Source organism: Folsomia candida, unplaced genomic scaffold (genome assembly GCF_002217175.1).
Source record: "Folsomia candida strain VU population unplaced genomic scaffold, ASM221717v1 Fcan01_Sc002, whole genome shotgun sequence".
NCBI classification, from domain to species: domain Eukaryota; kingdom Metazoa; phylum Arthropoda; class Collembola; order Entomobryomorpha; family Isotomidae; genus Folsomia; species Folsomia candida.
Genome location: NW_019091194.1, coordinates 11350899 through 11374506, shown reverse-complemented (window position 1 = coordinate 11374506; position 23608 = coordinate 11350899). Strand labels below are relative to the sequence as shown.

Sequence of the window (23608 nt, the reverse complement as noted above, 5' to 3'; positions counted from 1 at the left end):
TTTATTACGCGGAAAGAAGCAACTAAATGTAGATATCTTGCATTGAGATTTTATTGCAGATCTTTCTCCTATACTATTCGGCTCTTGTCATTCCTTCAGGTTCTTTATTATCAAAACCAACAAATCGGCATAGCCACACAATAAACTTTCCTGAATTGTATGTTGCCTTTTTCGTTTTCATTTCGCTGGAAAATATTTTCTTGACTTTCACTTTCAGATTTCACCAGTCCAATCTTCCACTTCTGCTTAACAAAATTTTCAAGGTGTGTGGGTGACATTTATGCCATACGATTTACTTATTACGATTAATTGTATCGATAAACTAAGGTGAATGCCTATTTCAAATAGAATTGTATAAGGAGCATAGTGAAAGTCTACACATATACAATTTCATGAATGGGATAGGAAACCATTGTGAGCAAACTCGACAAGGCTAATGCCACATGGATGTATGTGTACATACATTGGTTTGGGAATCCTCGCGAGTATTGGATGACGAATAATACTCCATTATTACGTTTTTAGCCAAGATAAAGGAATGTCATGTTTTTACTCTGAGAAGGACAGTGTAAACCGAGAAGGGATGGCAAAATTGGAGAGAGAAAGGACCCCCACAGACCAAAATAGATTTATGGAATTTCATCTTTTCATTTATAACCGCCGCATTCTTATCCTTTCATCCATTCCATAGGTTCAGTCGTCGGCTTATGTCCTTTCCATTCCTTGTTCTATGAAATGAACCCAGACACACAAAGGAAACCAACTCTTTCACTGGTCGAAAATCTCACTACGTTGCACTTTCACTCTCTTTTTCCTCATCACAGGAAAGTAAACGTGGTCGCTTGCATACATCCATGTACGTGATTGATGTACAATTGAAATAATGCATTAAGGTGGGTTTCGCGCATGTGATATGTAGCATTCGTGGAATCAGATTTATGCATGGATAGCCAATGAAAACGATTTATTTGGTTTGAGAGAGAGAGGAGTTTAATTTATTAGGTAGACAAACATGAATGCTTAATTTGCATGTGTGTGTGTGGACGACATGACCTGAAGTATGATAGCTACACAGGTTACCAAAAGAGCTGCTTCACCAACTTTTGCACATTTTGATGGGCAATAGGTTATGGAAAACAGAATTTAAAAGCGAAATTTCATCCCTACTTTGGTTCGTTGACATTTGGTTTATTTTGTATTTATTCAGTGTTGTAACATCTTTCATCGTGGATGAACAGAAGTGCAGTCAACATTTTATCACGCAATGAAATTCTGTGTCGATTCGACTACCATGAGTCATTATCAGTTTATGTATTTCTATAAATCTGCTTTTGAATTCTGGCCAATTTTCCATTGAATAGGATGCACTCAATACACATGAGATTTGAGTTGAGAAGAGCCTCTTATAGTAGCGAAATGATTTATACTTTCTGAATTGAGCGATAACAACACGGAAACTGAGACGAGGCAAACTACACAAAAACTTCAACACGAATCACCCATTTGTGAAGAGAAGAGTCAGTTCAGTGGCATGCGATACCAACTTTGGCGTTCTGTACTTATTTACCAAAAGGACATTGGCATGCCATAAGAACAAGATGACGGGAAAACACAAAATTCAAACCAGGACGAACACAGTGAAGGAAACAGTATTATTGTTACTGCAGTTTTATTTCTTCTGTATCTACGAACGTTGTAAAACTGGCTTCATCTTTATGATCTAGCGAAGCTTTTTTGAGCCCCTGTGTACATGTGGAGGCCGGTACAAGTAGGGAAAATTAAACCTGGTGGAAATGAATGCATTTATTGTGCGTGTTTTATTATGGAACTAAATATAATGCCATTATTTGATAAAAATTTAATCTGGGACTTTCAGATGTCCAAACACAATTGTGCCAACTCTGCACAATTCATGCTAAAAAATTGTGTTCATATCAGCATCACTCGTTCGCACCAGTATTTGGTTGGACCGATATCCCGAAATGCATTACAATATTTATACAACTGATCCTGAGTGGAGACACTTTATTGTTTTATTGCAGTAAAGCAAAATGTCATATACGTACATGACAAATGTTTTTGAGACTTGCACAATTTTGCACAATTTTTCGCCGAAACTCGTCCAACGGCGTAATCAGATTGTGACAATTTTTGCGACAATTGCGAACCTAGTCTTTGGGTAATAAATGTGAAATGATGTATAGGATTACAACTGCATACTTTCGTTGAATGTTCCATGGTGAAAACTTTCATTTTGAACTGAGCAGCTCATGCATTATCACAAACATTTTATGCATTACTGTTCTGGAGAGCAGGAATTTTCACTGGAACTGTTTCAACTATTTTACTCTCAAATGTGAACCATCCGGGATGGGCACTGTCTTTCCTCCTCGTCTCGAGTTTGATCTGGGTAGGAGCTAGTGTTTGGGTGGGATGATAGAAAGTGAGAATGAACTATTTAAATACATTACGGGTGGAACATGACAAGACACTTTAGTGAAACGAGCCCATCTTTTGATGCTATGTCCTTCCACCGCTTAATTTTGATGATGAGTTGCAGAAACATCAGAGCGGGTGGGCCGGGTGACGGAGAGGTTCATTTGCAAAATATTAAGTAAATAAGAGAAGATGGAAATTTGAATATCTTTCCCAGTTCCTGTATGATTCATGTCTTTGTACAGCGAGCCCAAAATTGTCGTATACGTTTTCAGAGTCGTTCCCAGTTTAATGAGCTTGGAATTCCTGTTTATGGTGGTACACGAAATGGTAAAAACGATCCTACTGACAATCTCATTCCCAGATTAGCAAATTTTCTTTCTAGTGATTTTAATGAGGCAAAAAATGAAATGGTAAAAAATCGAGATTGATTTGTTCTTCCTTCACCACGATTTAGCATTTACCACAAGCTTCGGTTATTATCGTCTCATTTTTCACCCTTGGGTGGATTGTTGGCTGTTTGAATGAAAACTCTCTGCGCTTCTGCAGCAGTGCAAGTTAGGAAGGAATAAAGGAGCTCCTGAGGTTCTTGATCGATCGCAGGACTACTTGTTACACTAAAGCAGCCTCGCATGCACATATCTCACTCCTTTTGGCATAGAACTAAACGCAAGTCAGTTTATGTGGTTTGCTGGAGTGTAATTCAGATATGAGGGAAAGAGCGACAAGAAAAAAATGGTTTCAATTACGAGCTTTTAGGAGAAAGCCTCAAATGCATATTTTATAATCCTTCATAACTTATACTTTTTCAGTGTCATCTTCCCCATCGTAAAATTCAAATTACGTATTCCACCTTACCTGTAAAATACGTTATACGGAGGTTTCATTTAGGAATTTCTGTCGTAGTAGCGTTATCTAATATTATTTGCAATAAGTATATATCCTTTTGGGTCGTATCTCTTGTGTGGTGTTTGACTGCTTCATATAAAAAATATGTCCCTCGTAAAAATTTTATCCAGTCACCTAAATTCCAATTTTCTAAACAACCCTGTTTCTCTCGGCGAAAGTAAACGACTTTTGTGGTTTACCATAAGCTGCTTAATTCCAATATTCGCGGCAATGAATTACAGCCAAACAAGGTTTTATAGCACTCTGATTGGAGTACTTTTGATGATTTAATAAGGATAATTGTTGGTTCTACTGATATTTTCATCATGTGCGAACTTCCGATACAAATTTATGCACATATTACATACATACATGAGTCAATATTTTTCTGAAAACCTGTCTTCTTTCGACATTATGCCCATTGCCCTTCTATGCATATTGTTCGTGCTTATAGAAGGGAAACTAGTTTTCTATTTGAAGTGCAAATGTTTTTGAAAGGCTTTCCAATCTTGTAATGGGGTAATTTGAAGGAACTTTGGCTGAGCAAGGACGAGGAAGGAGAGGAGAATAAGTCAGTGTATGTATATAATATTCGGACTGAATGGAAGATGATCCCGACTCTGCCCGTCGCTCTCCCACCAGCCAACCGCCTCCGCCAAGCCGTTCTTGATGCTTTCACCTGGTGGCATGGAGAGGAGATTAAGGATGAAAACCAGGTGTGATGTTGTGCTACTTATGTATACCTGTGGGGACCCAGAGAGAAGAAGAAGAGTCTGTTCTGTTCTTTCCCGGAGGGATGCATGGATGGATCTTCGTGCTCATTCCTTCCCTGCCGTGTCTGCCATGATGTTGACCATGGATTTCGCCTGCTTATATATCACATCTCAGCCAGCTCTGTTGGTTTGACCTTATTTTTCATTTCAATAGGCTGCAGAACCTTCCTCCATCTCGTCTCTTTCCTACACAGCACTGCATGCCATCCATCCATCCATCCATCCATCTACCAATCTTACACAGATGTAAGTACGCCAAACGGGAAGGAAAGTAAAATTTGAGAATCTGCTTCGATTCCTCCAAGTCTTCCTCTTTTTTTACTCAAAAACATGATTCAGCCAGCTACACACCATTCCGTTATTGAATTTATTTCCTTATATAAAGGAGGAAATGGCAAACACCGGAAGGAACAGATTTATATTTGTCGAGTTTTGTATTTGTGAGCGTTTTGACATGTTCGAGAACGTCAGGGTTGCAGCCGACCGTGACAAAGATTGTGTGCTGTTGTGTACCAAATACGTATGTAGTAGTAGAAGGATCTACTAAGAAAGGTATGTATTCCGCGCTGGTGTTGGCGTTGGTGGGTGGGTGGGCCATTCTTCTACTCCCAGTCCTGCAGATTTTCTTTCCGTCCATTTCATTTGCTTTCTCCTCATGAAAGGAATTGCACACACATTCATGCATGCGACCATTTCAATTTGCACAACGGCATCAGGTCCTCTCCGCCGCCGACGTCAGAAATCTCGTCTCCGTGCGTCAAATCTGAAATTGATTAAGCAATTAACTCAGAAAGCGAAAACCAACACGGAGAGTTTGTTTACTCCTGAGACTGATCCTTCTAATTCACTTTAAGCCGAATTCGAAATGGATTAATTTCTATTGTGCTTTGCAGAAACTCTAGAACCCTCCAAGCAAATTTTAATCTACGTGCATGCAGATTTCATTTCAACGACATACATGTGCACCATGGAAGAATGTACTACTTGTATGCACACTATATTGTTTCTTGACAACTTGCTGCTTCAATAACTGAATTCTACATAAAGCGAATAAAGTAGAAAGCAAAACTCTTGCAGGGTTGGGACGACATTATGGCAAGAAGAGAATGCCATGAAAATGAATGGCAACCAGATACGGGTAAAAGATTGGGCAAGTTGGTTGGAGCCGGGAGTTGGAATTATCAGGATTGTTCCAGTAGATGTACATAAGTAAACTGAGACAGAATTGTTGGTTCAGTTCATCCGAACTGATATCGACCTTCATTCACCAGCTCTACCATCACCACCACGTGTTTACTCACTTTCTCTTCCCTTTGCTCACCAGATCGTTCATTTGGAAGATGAGGGCGAGTGTTGAGTGCTGGGTGAAAATGGAATCAGACACGGTCAACATTGCTGCCAACTTTGGACAAAACTGTTTTCACTCGGCTCAATCCAACGTATTATCTTCTTTGCCCACACAGACATGCATTTTCGTGGATATCATATCGTAAAATCCGCTGCTCCTTTGTTTAAGGAAACGAAGAATGTATGAAGAGCTCTCTAATGCTCCTTTTGAAAGTGTCTCACGCTTGTTGAATTATTATTATCGTGTAATAAACAAAAGTACATAATGTGGGGATAGATATGCGTAAGTACATACAGCTGGACTGAATAGAGTTCAGCTCTTTTAACAAATGCTAATCTAAATAGTCGCTGGTTTTCATAGCGTAGTGGTGAGTTTGCAAGTACAGATAATCTGAAAATGAAAGAAAGTGAGACATACAAAATAAAGGGATTAGACAAACTTAATATCAACAGGTTTTGCCATTGGCGAGTCGTTATACATTAAATACTTTTAGGGTCGCTGGAATCAATTTTTGCTGGATTTGAGCCAGAACAACAAGCCTAACTAGTTGAAATAAGTAAGATATTGATAATAAATTAACGAATTGATAATAATAATTTAATAATTTGCTATGCATAATACTTTATTACTAAATTCAAGTGGTGCCAAATATGCACTGCAAATCTCATTGCAAATATGAAAAAGTTTACCAAGAAGGGCGGAAATATTATTCGTGCGGCTTTGTCGTGATGGAAAATAGCCGAATCACCAATATTCATTAGAAGGGATGCTGCTATGCCTTCGAATTAGTTGTAGTCGATTGTCCAGGAAGGAATAGTGAGATAAATTAGCGAGAAAGCAATATCCTAAAACGGTGAAAGTAAGCTGTCTTTATTGTATTGTCCTATTTATGTGGTTGTAAATATGGTAGCTGCGCAGATGTTCAAATTAAATCCATTCCAAGACTAGATGTTAGGTAGGTTAGGGTGGTTTCATATGTGAAATTTGTAATTGCATGATGGAAAATGATGCATTGCTTTCAATAACGGTAATTACTTATCCGGAACTGATATTATTGCATTTTTATGGTTCCCGTCCTAAATAATTTGCCAAATCAAATTGTTTCGCATGATGAATTTTAGAGAAAACATACAATTTGTTTTTCGCTGCATTATTTGTTGCGTAATCTGATGCCTCATTTTCACATTGAAGTAGCAACATGACGGCAAAATGTGTTTTTCTGTATACGTTTGCAGTAGGTAAAGCAGCAGGGAATGTACGGTGGTTTCAGCCATTCGTACGTACATATATACGTACTTGCATGTATGGTGTATATTGTTCTCCCCGTATTGATTTTCCCACAGGTTGTCGAGTTCAACGCAAAATCTTTCCTTGATTCTACTTTCTTTTCTTCAAAGAATTCACACAATTGTATAACTGCCTTTCTCTTGGTGGGAAATACTTATATTTAGGTTTACAAAGTACCTTGTTTGCTTAAAAAAATTTGATTTTGAGTCAATTCACGAACTGATTATGTGTCAATTCAGAAAATCAATTGCCAGTGCGAATAAGTCCATCAAAGTGCCAAACAAATGAAAAATTAGTTTTCTGGTTTCTATCAAAACTGCATGTACAAAATATTCGCTTGGTTTCATTAATTTGAGCTACATATGTAGTTGAATAGAGTTTAACGTACATATCCAGATATTGTATTACACTGTTCTCTATAGTCTTGAGATAATGGCGTTTGAGTCAACTAGAAATTTTGGTCACGAAAGAAAAATGTCCAGCTTGAGGATCCTGCACGACCGAGCAGACAGTGTTGTGAAACGGCAAATTGCACACTGCTGGACCATACACCCGTTTCCATTCAAAAGAGAAATGGATTCCATTTCCTGTCGACAAGAAGTTGAGCAATGTTTAGTTTCATTTCGAAGCCTTCATATTTCCAACTCTCGAACCTCGTACTCCACAATGGACCCGTAGTCACAACTTTCAAAAGTGGTTTCATTTACTGAGTACACCACCTGAAACCAGAAAAGCGATTCTCTACGCCGAGAACATTACAGAGCACTATGTATTTTAGTGGCCGTGGAATCTCACAAATTGTGTCAAGGTTTTCTAAAATATTTAAACACTTCTGAATAATTCTGTTGGGAATGCTTTCTCTTTATTTATGTGCACGGGCTAGTCAGCATACATATTTACATGCATATTAAATAAGTGCATTCTCCATTTCATAGATCTCTCAAAGACCTGTACGCATAAACAACAAAGTAAATTTTGTTAATTATTTCATATTTCAAATACAATCTGCTAGTATTTTGGTACAAAATGATGACGCATAATCAACTTGTCAATTGATGCAGTACACCAACGTGCATACTAATCACTTCGGAACTAAAATTGTGGATGACGAGATACATGCCCAAAACATGTCGGTTGTGTGGACAAGCCGAGTATATTATTGCTGTCATGTCACTCACATACTGCTTCCTCATTCTTCAAGCCTGCTATAAAACAGAGTGAGTGATTCCGTGAGGTTTTTGATCCCAACTCTGCTGCTAATGCATCACCAAATATATACTTTCTCCCAAGACATTCTTTTTGTCTCTCTGCACGGCCAGCGAGCCAGGATGGTCATGTTGGCCTGGTATCCACGCATAAGTACAACATTGGCAAGGCTACTGCCTGGTACTTTCTCCACCCTCCTGAGTAATGGTTCACGGTTATTCCTTGCACACAAAAACATCATTCGTTTCTTACTTACTCCTCAAAAGGCGGTCGACTTCTTTTCATCACTCTCTCACTCTCCCTCCGCCTGGTACGTACGCCAGGCATACCATTCAGTCATCGACCCGTGCAAAGTAGTTAACTTACGCGCATCTAGTAATGCAACTTATGTTTGCTTTAATAATATAAAAAAAGTTGAATTAACCATTGTAATTGAGCTTGGGCTGTGGGAATTGCACCCATGGGTTGATTTTTAAATGGCTAGAGTGTAATCGCTAAACATAGTAAGATTGATAATAACTACACGTCCACATCCATGTACATAGTTGAAGGTATACATATGAATATGATCGAGCAGCATGTTTTATAGAAGCGGCAAAGTTTAAGACGGATAAATTACTTAGCTTAAGTCAGACACGGGATAATTTGCAAGCCTTTGTCGATCGTTTGATAAAGTTTCCCCGAAGCTTTCAGAGAATGCAAATCACTCTCAGTTTTTCTTGGAGGTTTCCCAAGTTAAACAATTCTGTGGAATCGATTACTTCGACTCACCACCTACCACCACCACCACTACCACCACCACCACCACAGATTAACATGATTACAGGATTCGACAAATTTGTCATCATTTCATCCTCGAGTCGAGTCAGATGATAAATCTTTTGAAAATCTTTAAAGATCAATTTCACAAAGGGTATTTGAAATGGACTTTTGTGCCAATATCCGACACGAGTCTTATCTATCAGAAGGAGTCGTCAGTCATTCATAAAATTGGGTAATAATATGCAGTGTAGAATACCTAATAACAGGGAGCGACCCACCAGTTTCACACCCGTCACGGGCAATTGAAACCATTCAGTAACATATCAAAATGCGTACATTTCATGGATTATTAAATTTCATGCACCACAAACCCGTTCTTGGAGGAGCGGTGGGAGAAAGCGAGGGGAAGGTGAAATGGATGGTCGGTGCGGAGATGATGCCGATAAGGGGGATTGAAATGCCAAGGTGAAAGTATTTCGGTCCGTTTAAAATTGCATGCCTGTCCTTCCGTAAAACACAAGGATGTGAATTTGTAGAGATTGAACAGGAGTTGCGCACTGCGTTTTGCATTATACGACGTTGACGAGTAGCATGAGGGTCTTGGACTTTGTGTAGCTTGTTTTCTCTCCAACATGTTTGTATATGTACTACAGCCACGTTTCACCTGGCTAATTTCTGCACATATACACCCTAGACGATAAAACTGCTGAACTCCTCAACCCAGCTAATTCTTTATGCAAACAGTAAAGTTGAACATGGGAATGGCTGATTAGAGTTTCTCAGAGTGGAGTTTGCTTGGGTAATAAATAAAGTGAAAACAAACTTGCTCCCAGCTAATAAGAAAGAAGGCAGAAAGCAGGAAATTTCCTCCACAAGCACAGCACAAGAGAGCAACAGTCTAATATCTACATTTAGCCAGCAGCAGCAGTCTCTTCATACATTTGCTCTCCCTGATTATTTATTTATTTATTCACCAGCAACCAACAACTGCAACTCCTCCGGTACTGGTCCAATGGACTGAAAAGGCAAAATGCTCGCTGGCTGGTGTGAGGAAAATGCAGTGAGTACATCTGTATGTAGACCTGGTTCAAACAAACTCGTTCGTGCAATGCGAACCTGTCCAACACTGCGTACATTGCATTGACCGCTGTATGTAAGTCCGTTTCCACCTTGGTTTATGTCGACAAGAACACGGTTTATAATGTGCTGACCAGGGTCGTTTATTTCGGCTGAAAGCTGAACCAAGTTGAACTGAGTCTCTACCACACGTATTACGCAGTTTTGAAAATTTCACGCAATAATTATAGTACTAATGCATATCTGTGTGTACTTTTATGATAATTTTATCTGAATGAAGTTGCATAATAGTAAAATTTACAATTCAATTACCGGGTGAAAATTTTTAGTCCTATCTTGGTAGTGGCAGAATTTTGAAAAAAAATATTCAAATTTTAATACCATGCAGGTTATCATGCATGCTTATCTAGTCATGACTCAGTTATCTTCACGAAGAAAAGTAGTATTCGTGTCATATAACTTATGTAAGTATGTAAACATACTTACGTAAGTATCAAATATGTAAACATTCAAAATTCGGCATACGAAATGAAATCATTATTTTCCATATTGACAATGTGTCTATTCAACTCTGAACGCAATTATTCATATTGCTGTTGGACGCACATTTGCATGTACATATATAGCACCCACATTATGTATTTATATCACGTATGTATTTATGTACTGCAACCTTTGTAATGATAATGCATATGCGACATTACCATTCCAAAGGTCAAGGGATTCAACTACATAGATTTAGTTTCATATGCAGAGTGTTATATGTATGTATCAACTCGCCTCTCATGGTTAACCAAACACATGTAGGTGAAGTTTCAAGTTTGATCAGGCCCCATACCTCGGGTATTGCCTTATCCTTAACTTTTCTTTGATAGATAAGATAATCAACTATCTTTCTATAGTTCTATCAAAGTAAAAGTTGAGGAAGGTCGAAGTATGAGGTGTACGGTCAATCGGAAGATGTAAAAGGTAGAAATCCATGACATGATTCGACCGTATAGATGCGCTCGTGACCTTTTCTCAAATAACTTCTTCAGGAAGTGATAATCAACTATCACTCTATATACCTGCAAGAAGTTTAGATCAGAAAAGTCGGTACCGAACGTATACGGTCCCTCGAGGGATAAAAAGTTAGAATTCGTGACGTAGTGAGCTACTCTTCACGAAGGGGAAAATAAGATAGGGAAGAGGAGCGTAGGGTGGTATCAGCGCTACAAGCACTGCTACGTCATAGATGTACATATATAGAGTAAGCAGAGAAGAGAAGAGGAGAGTGTAGTTTTTGACTCAGAAGAAGAAGGTCTAGTTTAACAACCATCAAGGTTACATAGTTTTAAGTTTCCTAAAGTAGAATAAGTTCCCGTCAAGATAAGGTGTAAAATATATATTAGCTCTCCCACGTATTTAAATAATACTAGCATTTCGGTAATCAATATTTTTCAGTCGGTATTGATATAAATAAATATATTTTATAATCTTTCTAAAAAGTGAACTTCTACCACATTTATTCGCACAAAAGTCACAAAACAAGGGGCATCCACGAAAGTGGGTGTGGACAGGGACACGCAAACCCCATAGTTAGAACAGGGGGCGTTATAGTACACATCGTAATTATTGTGCATTCACGAAATATGTACATACATATGCACATTGTGAATGAGAAAAATAGACACAAAGTGAATGAATGCATAAAATTTATAAATATCGACAAACACTTTGTAGTCAATAATACATATTTCACGTCACCATTTGCAATTTACCTCCAAAAGCAGACAATGAATTTACCATAATTTGCCACGAGCAATGGTTCCACGCTTGTTTTTGTTGCAGTTTACGTTCACATTGTCTCTCAGGGATTGTCGTATCACACTTGAGACATAAATTCTAAAATTTGGAATACAACTTGAACTGAATAATTCATGAAATAAAGAAAGAAAGGTAGCTCGCTATTTCCTAAATTCAGGTTTTTTTATAACTGTTGTTCGCTCCCCATTCCACAAACATTTTCATTCTCATCCAGCTACGACTGTCTGAAAAAAAGCAAAAAAAAACTCTTTCTTTATGTTTCTGATTTTTTTAAAGTCAACTCTAGACCATCGTATCTATTGCCACTGCTGGGTAAACTTGGTTCTACTTTGGAGACTTTTAAGAACCTTTAGATTGAAAAATGGAATTGAGTAAAGCTTTCTTCTTGATTTATTGTATCATATTGCACAGTGGGCGTTATTATGTTTGTTGCCAAAAATAGGAGATCCACAGGTAGGTTAATTCCTAACTAAAAATGTAATGTATTGCCATACTTACATGCACATCAATCTACATTCAGAATATGGAGGCATGGTTCAACAGAACTGGATAGAATTTTAAATGGTGTATGCACATGTATGTAGGTTTTGACAAGACACATTGTCTATCAAAACGTGCATGGTAGGCATATCAATAGCTATTCACAATGTCACATATCCATTTAGCACCGCTTTGTGGCACTGTAATAGATGGAAAAATATGATTAGTTATAAAGGTTCATGTGACAGAATTGTGGTCATACACGCTCGCCTCACAGTATCAAAGGTGACAAACGTTGTATTGATTTTAGAATGACATGAAATGTGTTGTAGTTTTTCTTGCAACCCACTCTTCCAAGAAATTCAGTCACCAAGGCAGAAGAAAGTATTGCGGCTACACCGTCACCACCACAACGAAATCAAAAGCTGATTCAAGCAGTGAAAGTCGCCTCCTCCCAGAGTCCAACTGAATCTTATGCTGCACAACTCTCCGAGAGGGACATGCAATTTATGTGAGTAATCAATACTTCACTGACAACAGAGGCAAGTGACTTCCTCGCCATTATGCGCCCATCGATTGTTTCTGCTCTTATGCGTGATAAATTATGTTACATTCGTACAATGGGTGGTGTGACAGTGTGAAGTGAGTGAAGTTCCATTTGCACAACAAACATATGAAAAGGCATCAACGTGACAAGTGTGACATTGGACCCTTGCTTGGCAGTTGATTCATTCGCGATTTATTGTGCTGGAATGTTTTACTCATCATTTTATGACCATAATATACTTTGCAAGTTTCGTCTGCTTTCTTCCGCTGCAATCATCTTTTTTTCTAGAGGAGCTTTTTTTTACTAGGAGAGCATCATTATCGTGCAACTTTTACTTTTACTTTCCGGCAGTAAAGTCTGGTCAGTTGTTCATATACGGAAAAAAATAATAAATGCCCAAGATATGATGGAGGGACATGCACATCTAATCTCGTCAGAGTTCATCAAGAGTGGATGCTGGCCCAAGATTAATGGTGACGCGATGGTATAAAATCATCAAAGGTTCCGTTCCGTAGTAAAAGAGTCAAGTGCAATCACAATCTTTTTACTTGCGCTCTCGTGAATCAAACTACTACTTAATTCTTCTGCTTGGCTGGTGAAGGGAGGAGGCAGTGGATTAATGACGAAGTTGAGCAGTTGTGTATGTGCATAGGTATAGAATGAATGGTATAGATGAGAGTTTTCTGCTGAGGAAGATTATTATTGGAGTCATGGGGAAAGGCGGAAATAAACGTGCAGAGACTCAGAAATTGGACTGGAAGGAAAATGAATAAGACAATAAGGGCTTTCTCCACTGGAACAAGAACATCAGCTTTAGCCCAGCCAACAATGAGTATGCTTACGTGTGTGAACATCAGATCGTATTATACAGACTGTTGACTTTGGGTGGAGTAGGATGTAAAGAATGGTGTAAGTGCAGTATACCTTATTAACTCACAATCCGGTACGTCTTCATATAATGATTTGTGATATTTGGTATTACATTCCTGCATTACGAGGCTGTTGGATAATCCATATGATTTTGGGACAATGAATCAAAAATGATATGCTCATTTTTGTCGCTAGAATTACATGGATCAAAATTAACTATGTGAAGTGGTACGACTCTCTTTTTCTGGAAGTAGATCCCGTCGTGATATGCTTCGGATTATGTATTTAGCAGTATTCATCACTGAGCATTCTAACTTGTACCGGCTGTCTCCTCGCTGGGAGGGAGGAAGAAATTAAGGCTAATTGACCATGGCCATCTGCACGAGCGGTGGATGGATTTATTTTGCAATTACTGGCTATCACTGGGCTCTCCAGATTCAGCAACTCCTCTTCTTGACTCTCCTTTCTCCTTGTTGCGGCTGCGGAGAAATGTGTGGAGTTAATTGCATAAGGACTGATGTAATTTTCTTGCCTGTTCGCACCAGCAACTTGCCAATTACGAATTAATTACACAATAAAATGAGCTAAACCATTTAGAGGATTCCTTTTGCGACTTCAAATAATTTCTGCAGCATCATCTTCCAAGAAACACACCTTTACCAATTTACTGGTTAAAATTAATTAGCTTAGTTTTACACACCATAGTTCGAATTTCTGGTTGAAATTTTTAAGATACAGTTTGAGTTGTGTGTGTGTGGATGCAGAGTACTCGTAATAAATCAAAAAAAATTGTTTTGATTTGAAAATTCAGGTACAAAAACCAAATTAGTTGAAATACATGGTCTTGTTAACCCGAGTCAAGAGTTATATACCCGTTCTGTTCGTGTGTATGTCTTGAACCAATTTTGGCTAACTTAAATGCTCTAAAAATTTCGATGTATTTCGATAAGGATGAATCATTTCAGTGAATAACACCACATTTTACAAGTTGTCGGTAAAACCTGAAATTGGCATCCAAGCGCCTATCAGACCAAAGAATTTAAAGCCAGATTCACGAATTTTTTTGCCAGAGGGACCCAACCGGGTTACCCGCAGGGAGTCTCGAAAGTAACCCTCACTGGGAAATTAAGAAAGAAACGAAGCAAATGACAGAGTCGGGCTACATGACGCTGCACTGTAGATTTTTGTGCCTAGATTGTTTCAACGCTTCAGATTCTTAGAAGAAAATTGTAAATAAATGTGCGTCTGGAAATTGTAACTTGGCTTACATTGTCGGTTTGACTGGACGAAGGAGACGACGACGGGAGGAAAATGTGGGGGCGAGATGAGCTTATTCTCTGACTCACACCGTAAAACCAAACGAGCACCTACGTATTTATGCTTCCAATAATTTAGTCTTTCTCTGGTGGAGCCGATAATCCTAGGGAATTTTGAATGAAATATCGGATGAGAAAATATGGTCGGAATACGCGGAATTGGAAACGGATGCGTGTAATCACTGGGAGTGATCTGGAAATCATAAATAAAAACATTTTTCTCCCCTTTCGCCCGTGACTCTAATCAAATATCAAATAGATTTTCGCCTCGACACATACATACATAATTCAACCCACACAAATAATTATTTACACATGTTTCGAAGGTACACGGCACACAGGTTCGGAATTTCACTGAACCACACCGAACCCATTTGCTTTGCACTCGAACTACTATTATAATTTTGCCAGTTTTGCATATTTACACCGTATTCTACTCCACTCTAACGACAACTTAATTATGCATACTACCCACAAATGTCTACATAAATAAAATTTTCAAATGCATTATAGGATTGTGGCGTAGGCACTCTGAATCCAATTACGGCTCAAGTTACGCAGGTTTGCGAATATATAAATGACCATGAAACCCAACACCTTCCACTTTTGCAATTCAGAGGACTTCAATTGGTGGAATTGGAGAATAAATAGTTATTTATTCATGCTGTGGACATGTGTAAATTAACAATGAAAAGTTAGATGCTATTAATTGTTTCTCGTACAAAATACGATTTAAATACTGTGTCAAGCAGATCAAACTAAACAATCAATATATGTGTGCACGTATAAAAGGGGAATCTAGTGGAGCAGAAAAATTAGCATGCATTTCTAAATTATCAATAAATCTCAATAAATCCGAAATGAATGTAAAAATTCTTTGAATTAGAGTTAAAACTTGAAATTACACCTTTATAAAGGTGTAAACTCTATAGAGTTTTCGGAAGAACTATTAGTTTCTGCAGCGGGTTAATCTAAACGTAAACGTTGCGAAAACAATCTTGATAAATGTATCCTGTAATTGAAGACATCAAAATAAACGACCGGAACTCGGTCAGATAAAGATGACACTTCAGGAAATTATCACAGGCCATATTACACTAACAGAAAGATAAGAAATCGACCTGAAATGACCTGAATCTTCCTTCCTGTGGGTGTGCACTTTGATAATCCAGCTTATTATGTGTTTCTTAAGAAAATTTAACAGTTCGCTTTCTACACACATTTTATCATTAGGAGTATATTTACCTTAGTATGGTCCCTTACTCTAAATTGGTGTGTATCTTTTGTGTTGTTTGATGATAGTGTTGGTTGGTTGGTCGGTAAGTAGTACATTTGAAATTGGAACATGTGTAGACATAAGTACATACATACTATTAAAGTAGCATATTGGTAATGTAGGATTGTCATCAATAAGTAATAATGAAAAAATAGCAATGAATGATACCATAAAGTCTTGACAGGCAATGAAACCGATATTTTCCTTAACTTCTCTCTCTTTCTCTGATAATTACGTGGTTCGAGAGGATCAGCATCCTGGTCATTTTAATCAACTGCGTTACCCTAGGTATGTACCGACCTTGTGAGGACGATGCCAAATGTGATACGCCAAGATGTCAAGTCCTTCAGGTGAGTGCCAACTTTTTATTTGATCTCAACTATTTGTACGTATCCTTTCGCCCCAATTACCACAACTTTTCACACGCTCATTTGCGAGAACTTGTAGACGCGCAGAAATGACAAAGGGTTCGCTGATCACAAATACAGCTTGTACACGTAACTGGGATGATTACTTGAATGCCATTCACTATGTATGAACATACTTAACAAATAATTGGGAATACGTCGTTTGATCTGACTTCCCATAAATGCGAAATTTCGGCCCATGGTCCTATTTCCTATCGTTTCATTTTCTTTCGTTGGCTGGCCAAAAGTTAGCTTTGTGAGCATTTCTCTCGTCTGTATTAAATAGCTCAAAATACCACGTTTTCTATTGGCTATGTTATTACTGCGTCGAGTTTGAACGTATCATGGTGAGGGGCCCCGACGGAAATCAAATAAATGATCAAAGTAAACATTCAGCTTTGCGGAAGGATGTCAGATTTTCCTGTTGGTCAATTTTAATGAAATTGATCTTTGAAACTAACAGACTAAAGTTATTGGATTTTAGTCGTTTTGATTCCTAATTTTATGTATTGTCCGTACATACATAGCACATTCGTCATATTATTGATCTCAAGATCAGACATAGATAAAAACTAGACCAAGTCAAGTTACAAGAGCCACGTGGCAATAATGAAATAACATGCATAACACATATTATTGATAGGACTTTAACCTTTCAAGAAGACCTTCCCGTGCACTTGTTTTAACGCCACCGCCGTCAGAGGTGTACCATTGTACTATTTTTAGATTAATAGTGCAATTGATTTTATGCTCCAATTTACTGGAATTTTGTGTATTAGTTCGCAAAGATGTGTTTTGTAAGAGCCATTAAATATATGTAGCGAGCGAGTATGAGTGTACTCGAAATAACGATGTAATAAACAAAAGTCACGCCATGTTTTTGCTACTTGTTAGTAAGGAAGGCTCGAGATTGTGGTAAAACTGTGTTGGCAAATAAAAATGATGGAATTGACATTTGGTGAAAATGAAATTTGGTGTAGCAATTTTGCTCCCGTCATAAAACACAAGGTTACGCTGATTTGCGTTACCAATTTATCGGCAGCCCTGATTCCGCTCTTACAGTAAATCTCACTTCAATAAGATTCAGGAATTCGGGCTTTGTACTAACTCAAAGTAATCTTAACATTTGAATATACTTACATTACATTTGGCTTTGGCTCGTTTTTGTGGTATAGTTGACAATTAATGTCTGGAATGGATGGAAAGTATTAACAAGAGTTCCATGTTGAGTTTCTTTCTTTGAATTTGACCACTTGATTTATTTTTTCTACTTTAAATTATATGCATTCGTAGATGCTATTGTCAGCGCATAACTAAACTTGTACTACAACTAGTGTAATTTAAATTAAGGTTTATAGATGGACATAAATGTGTGTATGATTAGTTAAGTTGAATAATTTTTCATTAATTTTTGCAATTATATACTTTACAAGTACATATCTAACATAAGTATTATTAGAGTAAGGACACGAATCGTGGCCTTACGTGTCCACACGTTAATTAATCGTGTCCACAGGATTAATTTGTACATACGTAACTTGACTGCTCAGATATGCAAATGCAACCGCTTCAACAGATTTCTTAATTTTGTTATTTGTAGAATTAATTGCTGCAATCTTTCTTACCAAGCGTTGTAGATAGTAGAGCTTTGTGGAAAAGTGTCCCTACGGATAAATTTCACTTGACCAAACCACCAAGCACCGCCCAAATGGGAGGCGGAAGCATAAAAGAAATTGAGGTCGATTAGTAAAATTTCTTTCTCCATTTTTCATCTCAAGCTAAAGTTGGAAGTTTATCATCACGGAGGAAGTGGAAAAGTCTTGCCATAAAAATCAGATGCACATGCTACGACCTCTCATGCTTATGGAACTTGTGTATAGTCCCAACTTTCTCCAAGTAGTGCAGTCGCTATGTTCCTCGTAAACTGGAAAAGCAGGATATAACAGTCAGAGGCAAAGCGGGGAAAAGTGGAGCTGGCAAATGGGAGTAAATCTTACCAAGATTTTTATGCCTAATTAATCATTTTTCGTTGACTGAAAAGTCAAACGAAAAAATGGGTTTGATCTTTCGACTTTCATTGTGCTGATCAATAATCATTCTTCGCGCCCCGAGTGTTCTTTATCATAAACTAATTACACCAAGTTTTTGTAGCTTTAATGTATTTTGTACAAATGTACACGTAAAATTGTGTGGATTTGTGTGCATACAATGGCCCTTCTACGACCGCCGCTTTATCTACATGGTTAAATTGGACATGCATCCTGGACTTAATTGCTCGCATAACTTCCCAATTCAACTGCTCGTCGTGTTCAGGACCGTACAGTAGAATTGAGATCTTTATTATTTAACTATTTGCTTTTACCAACGTTTACGTGAAAGCTTTCCAATGGAGAATATCTCATCTATTCCACATTTCAGAAAGTGCTGAAAAATTGTGTATTTTTCTTAAGATTTGTATGTCTAAGAGTACGTTAAATGAAAGATTATGCTTACAACCTTAATTCCATGCTTCATGTTAAAACTTCCAGACAAATTAACAAGGAAACTTTCATGAATGCAGGCACAACGCTTAAATAGTAGTTAATTAACGAAAACTTGCTAATGAACTTTGTGTCTTTAGACCACAAACTCACTATTTGCAAGTATTAATTAACTTATTAATTTTTCGGCATTTTTTCACCTTCTTCTGAATCACTTAAACTTTCTCCTACTTAAAGTGGCCTATTATAATTCCATTATGTTTAGCAACTAAAACTCAAATTACTTTTTACTATAAAAATATATTGTAATGAGAATTTGACACAACGTTACAATTTGAAATTGACATCCATCGCAAGCGTTCAGATTTTAGATATTAATTTTTACGAATGTCCTCAACATTTCATTCGCAACAATTAAGAGATTATTTTATCATTATTGTGATGTAAAGCAACCGAGACTATTCAATACGACGAAAGACAAATACCCGTAGTCCTTACTGCGTCACAGGCTGTGTGACTATCCCAATTCGCATAGAAAAGATGAGGAGTATGTATGTAAGAGGTGGAAAAGTGAGACTACTAAATAGTTCTCTAATAAATCTTTGTATTTCTTTGATTTATCGCAGAAGTTGGACGACTTTATTTTTGGTTTCTTCACCATTGAATTATTAATCAAGATGATTGCAATGGGAATCGTTGGTCGTGGAGCTTATTTCAACGATCGTAAGTACAATGTTGAGTTATAAGTATTAGTTAGTGTATGGAATGTGCTGCATATTTGACGTATAATTTATTGTTTTAGGTTGGAATTGGCTTGACTGCTTCATCGTATTCTCTGGGTAAGTACATAACGCAATTTCATACAGTAGCAGTGTGTACATACTTCATTTAGCCCGAGTCAGGGAAACAACCGACTTCTAAATTGTGGTCCGTATTGACCGGACTGTGGATGACAGTTGTATGTATTTGTTATGCAGAAGTCAGGTTTAGCCTCCATACCAAATTTCAGCTGAAAATTGCAACTTAAAAAAACTGTATCACCCTCTCATTAGCAATATGTGTGTCAAATTTCAGCTTTCCAACAATATCTTGATTTTTTGGTTCATAATGCCCCATCCACCTACTTATACATATGACTCCCACGGGTCAACCACTTGACCGAACTTGAAGACATATCTTCGAACTGATCCAAGGCCTTGTTGGGATACGCATTTTAACACCTAGTTGGTCAAAATCGGTGCAGGGGTTCGTCAGCTATGTATATAGCATGTCATAGGCAGACACACACAAAGGTTCGGTTCCATAATCCCCGACTTGTGCTAAAAACTAGTGATTTTCTAGATAAGAGCAAGTCTATGGGTGATGAATGCAACTCGCTACGTGTAATTAACCCGTTGCAAATTGGTTGTGTGTATGCAGTAGTAATTCCAATTGCTGATAAAAGTTTGAAACAGTCTGACACCAGCCACTGGTGATGAAACTTCAGAAATGCCATTAAAAGTTAGGTTTAAATTTGGCGAATAGTTGGGCATATACAAACCTCACCACGTTAAAATGCGCAATCCAGTCTAGAACAGATGGAGGTTTAATTATTTCAACAGACAGAAAGTGAAAACAAGAGGCACGAGAGGATATTAAAGAAGTTTTGGTTTTAGCCACAAGCAAGCTTTTAATCTAATCAAAGTTTGTAGTAAGGTTGTCAAATTTGTAATATTACGGACCCATTAATTTTGACACCGCTCACTTGGCGCAGTCTGTAAGTGCTCATCATTTACCCGTTTTCCTCATTCAAAATTGTTTATTGTCACAATTGACCCAGATTTAACTATTTTTTGACGAATAATAATAATTCGCTACAATGAGATTTAATGTCCCACTAATCGTAAGTGGGTCATTGAATACATAAATCTTGAGGTCAACAAGTGACCATTAATAAGTTTCCACGTTTTTTGCACATTTCAATTCCGTCTAAAGGATAAGTTGATAAGTGGGCAGACGTGAATTCTATTCTGATTCTGATTCATTGAACGCATATATGTATATGTACGAATATGTACGTATTTCAGAAAATGCAGACGTGCAAAAAAATATGAGAGGCTTACTGCAGAGAAGACATGAAGAAAGTTCAATTCATAAGATAAGTACTTTCAACACAAAGTACAAAGGGAAAGTTGTTCCGTCTTCCGTCTCAAAAAGTTTGAAATGCATTATTGTGACGATATCTTATTCAAATACTTTGAATAAGAAGATTTGGCTAGTTTCCATCCGGGGCATTAGTTTACCTGTCAATATGACAAATGGATATAAAGCATGATGACGTCCGAGGAGAAACGAAACAACATTTCGAGTTGTAGCATTTCATCTTGGGGTGAAATTTAGGGTGAAATTTATGGAATAGAAATCTTTCAGATTGTTGCATTAGTAGATCACCTATTATATTATTTATGAGGCAAAATGAGATAAGCACAACGCAATACATAAAGGCAGTGCTCCTTCCCTTATCAAAGTTATCCTTATAAGTTATCAAATAGAGATATGCATAAGTATGTGTGTTATACACATGTCCATAGTTCCATACATACATATTATTATTATGTATGCAGATACATAGGGGAGTCTAAGAGGTTAATGCCTCTTTTCCTTCTCATCGTCATACATGTTTGAAGAACTATCTGTACAAATTTCTATTTTCCACATTCGCCACCATTAAAACGCGAAACGTAAACATCCATCATCCTATACACACGAACATACCAACGGAAAATGTTGCAGAATCCGCATATCCTGTTAACTAGTAAAGAAAGCAGTTTGACAAGGCATTATTGCCAAAATTTATTTGTGAGGCTTTTCAACCCTATTATAATTCCATCAATATTAATACATACTTTTTAGGGTAATATATTAATACCAGCCGAAGAAAGATCATGTCTTTTAATATCAGTGAAATAATTTTAGATGAGGAGATAAACTACGTATTATACATGATACCTCGTGACTTTGAGTATGAAATGTTATATGGAAACAGATTGCGATAATGTAGCATTATTCATGAGCGTTTTGCTAACCAAATGGATTTTATTCTCGTTCTATTTCAGGGTGGCAGAGTACTGCATTCAGACTGAGGTAAATGATCATTATTAAATTTGATGGACATGATTTGCAGATGACGACAACATCGGACCACTTCCATTTTCCACCAATATTTTAAAAAGTTGAAATGACCCTTTGGCTCGCCCAATTTTCAGAATGTATAAAGTTTCACCGAGTTTCCTAAAAAAAATCCAGTCCCATGAGTTTGTTTGAGTTTATAGAACCAAGGATGAAAAATTCCTTTAAAAGCAATTTCCATGCATAGAAAATTATTAATACCAAAGTCACATTGGATTCCTCTAATTTTGCGACACAAAACCTTGCAAGGGGTCGAGTCGAATGAACTGGTTGTTCATAATTATTTAAAAGTTCTCCCTGCAAAGTTTGAGATTTGTGTTTAATTATTTCGATGACATATGTATGTAAATGTAGCAAGTTAAATCTAGATTTTTTTAAAGCTATGTGCCTATGTATCTTTGAAATGTGTGTTTTATTTGTTTTAATGAATATTTGATGATTTTTTTAGGGAAATGTGAACTTAACGGCAATTAGAACCATAAGAGTTCTCCGACCGTTGAGAGCAATTAATCGAATCCCAAGTGAGTCACAACTTTCTACTTTTCTCTGCAAATTGAATTATCCAAACGTTAAATTATTACTTGGACTGACTTCTGTCTTGGTCATCCTGCATTTCCTCATATTTCATTAGTTTTCTTGTTACATCGTATCAAATTTGCCTTAGCTTTATGCTCCACAAACAAATCAACACTTTTCCAATATTTGCACATGCGGTCCGTACATACACGTTAGTCCAATCTTGTATTACAAAAGGGACGAGGTTTTACTGTAAATGCGGTATGGCAGTAGCTCCTTTGATATTTTTAAGACGCATCAAAATTAAGAGCACTGAAATATTCTTCTCTCAGAAGAAGACATACATACACTCCCCGGACAAGACACTTATCATCGCAAAAATGTGCAAGATAATCAATTTATTTTCAAATCTTATTTATTTGGCCATAACTTATTTTAAAGATTTTGCATCAATCGAGTGTAGAGAATGCATTGTTGTGACATCACACTGCTTCTATCCACCAAGGAAAATAAAAGAACACTGACTGAAGTTGCAATTGCAGGAGTTACAACATGCTCACTCTTAATACATAAATATGATCCATTGACGCAAACTGTCTAGTCTTCGCACGAATCCCTGATATGTACATACGCCTGATTCGAATTTCAACGGATATCATGAGTTTGAATGCTATTGAATCTCCTGACAAAATCCGGAATCAGATTCCAGTGGAACACTGCTTTAAGGACAACCACTCTATCAGAACTACAGCAACTACCGGCTTGAATACCTTGCGTAACACCAACTAAGGAAAAGTATACGCCGTCTCCGTTTCATCATTTGGTTCTCATCCCATTCCGTTGTAGTCGCAGATACGGTCACCGTTGAGTGAAATATTGATTGAAACATGAAGATCGAAGGAAGAAGCCCATGGTCAGCTCAGCAGACCCCGTCTTTCGGATTAACTTTAGCTCTTCCATCAACA

The 23608-nt window shown here is 37.4% G+C and overlaps 1 protein-coding gene across 5 annotated transcripts in view; it reads left to right on the top strand.

The window, feature by feature from the left end:
* The window catches only part of LOC110843436 (voltage-dependent T-type calcium channel subunit alpha-1G), a 53406-nt gene that overhangs the window by 12795 nt on the left and 17003 nt on the right, over positions 1–23608 (top strand). For all 5 annotated transcript variants that reach the window (XM_035847811.1, XM_035847810.1, XM_035847809.1 and 2 more), the window contains exons 3-7: positions 16308–16422; positions 19586–19682; positions 19762–19798; positions 22055–22082; positions 22576–22648. In XM_035847811.1, the coding sequence (XP_035703704.1) occupies positions 16308–16422; positions 19586–19682; positions 19762–19798; positions 22055–22082; positions 22576–22648 (350 nt within the window). The remainder of the gene's footprint in view (positions 1–16307; positions 16423–19585; positions 19683–19761; positions 19799–22054; positions 22083–22575; positions 22649–23608) is intronic.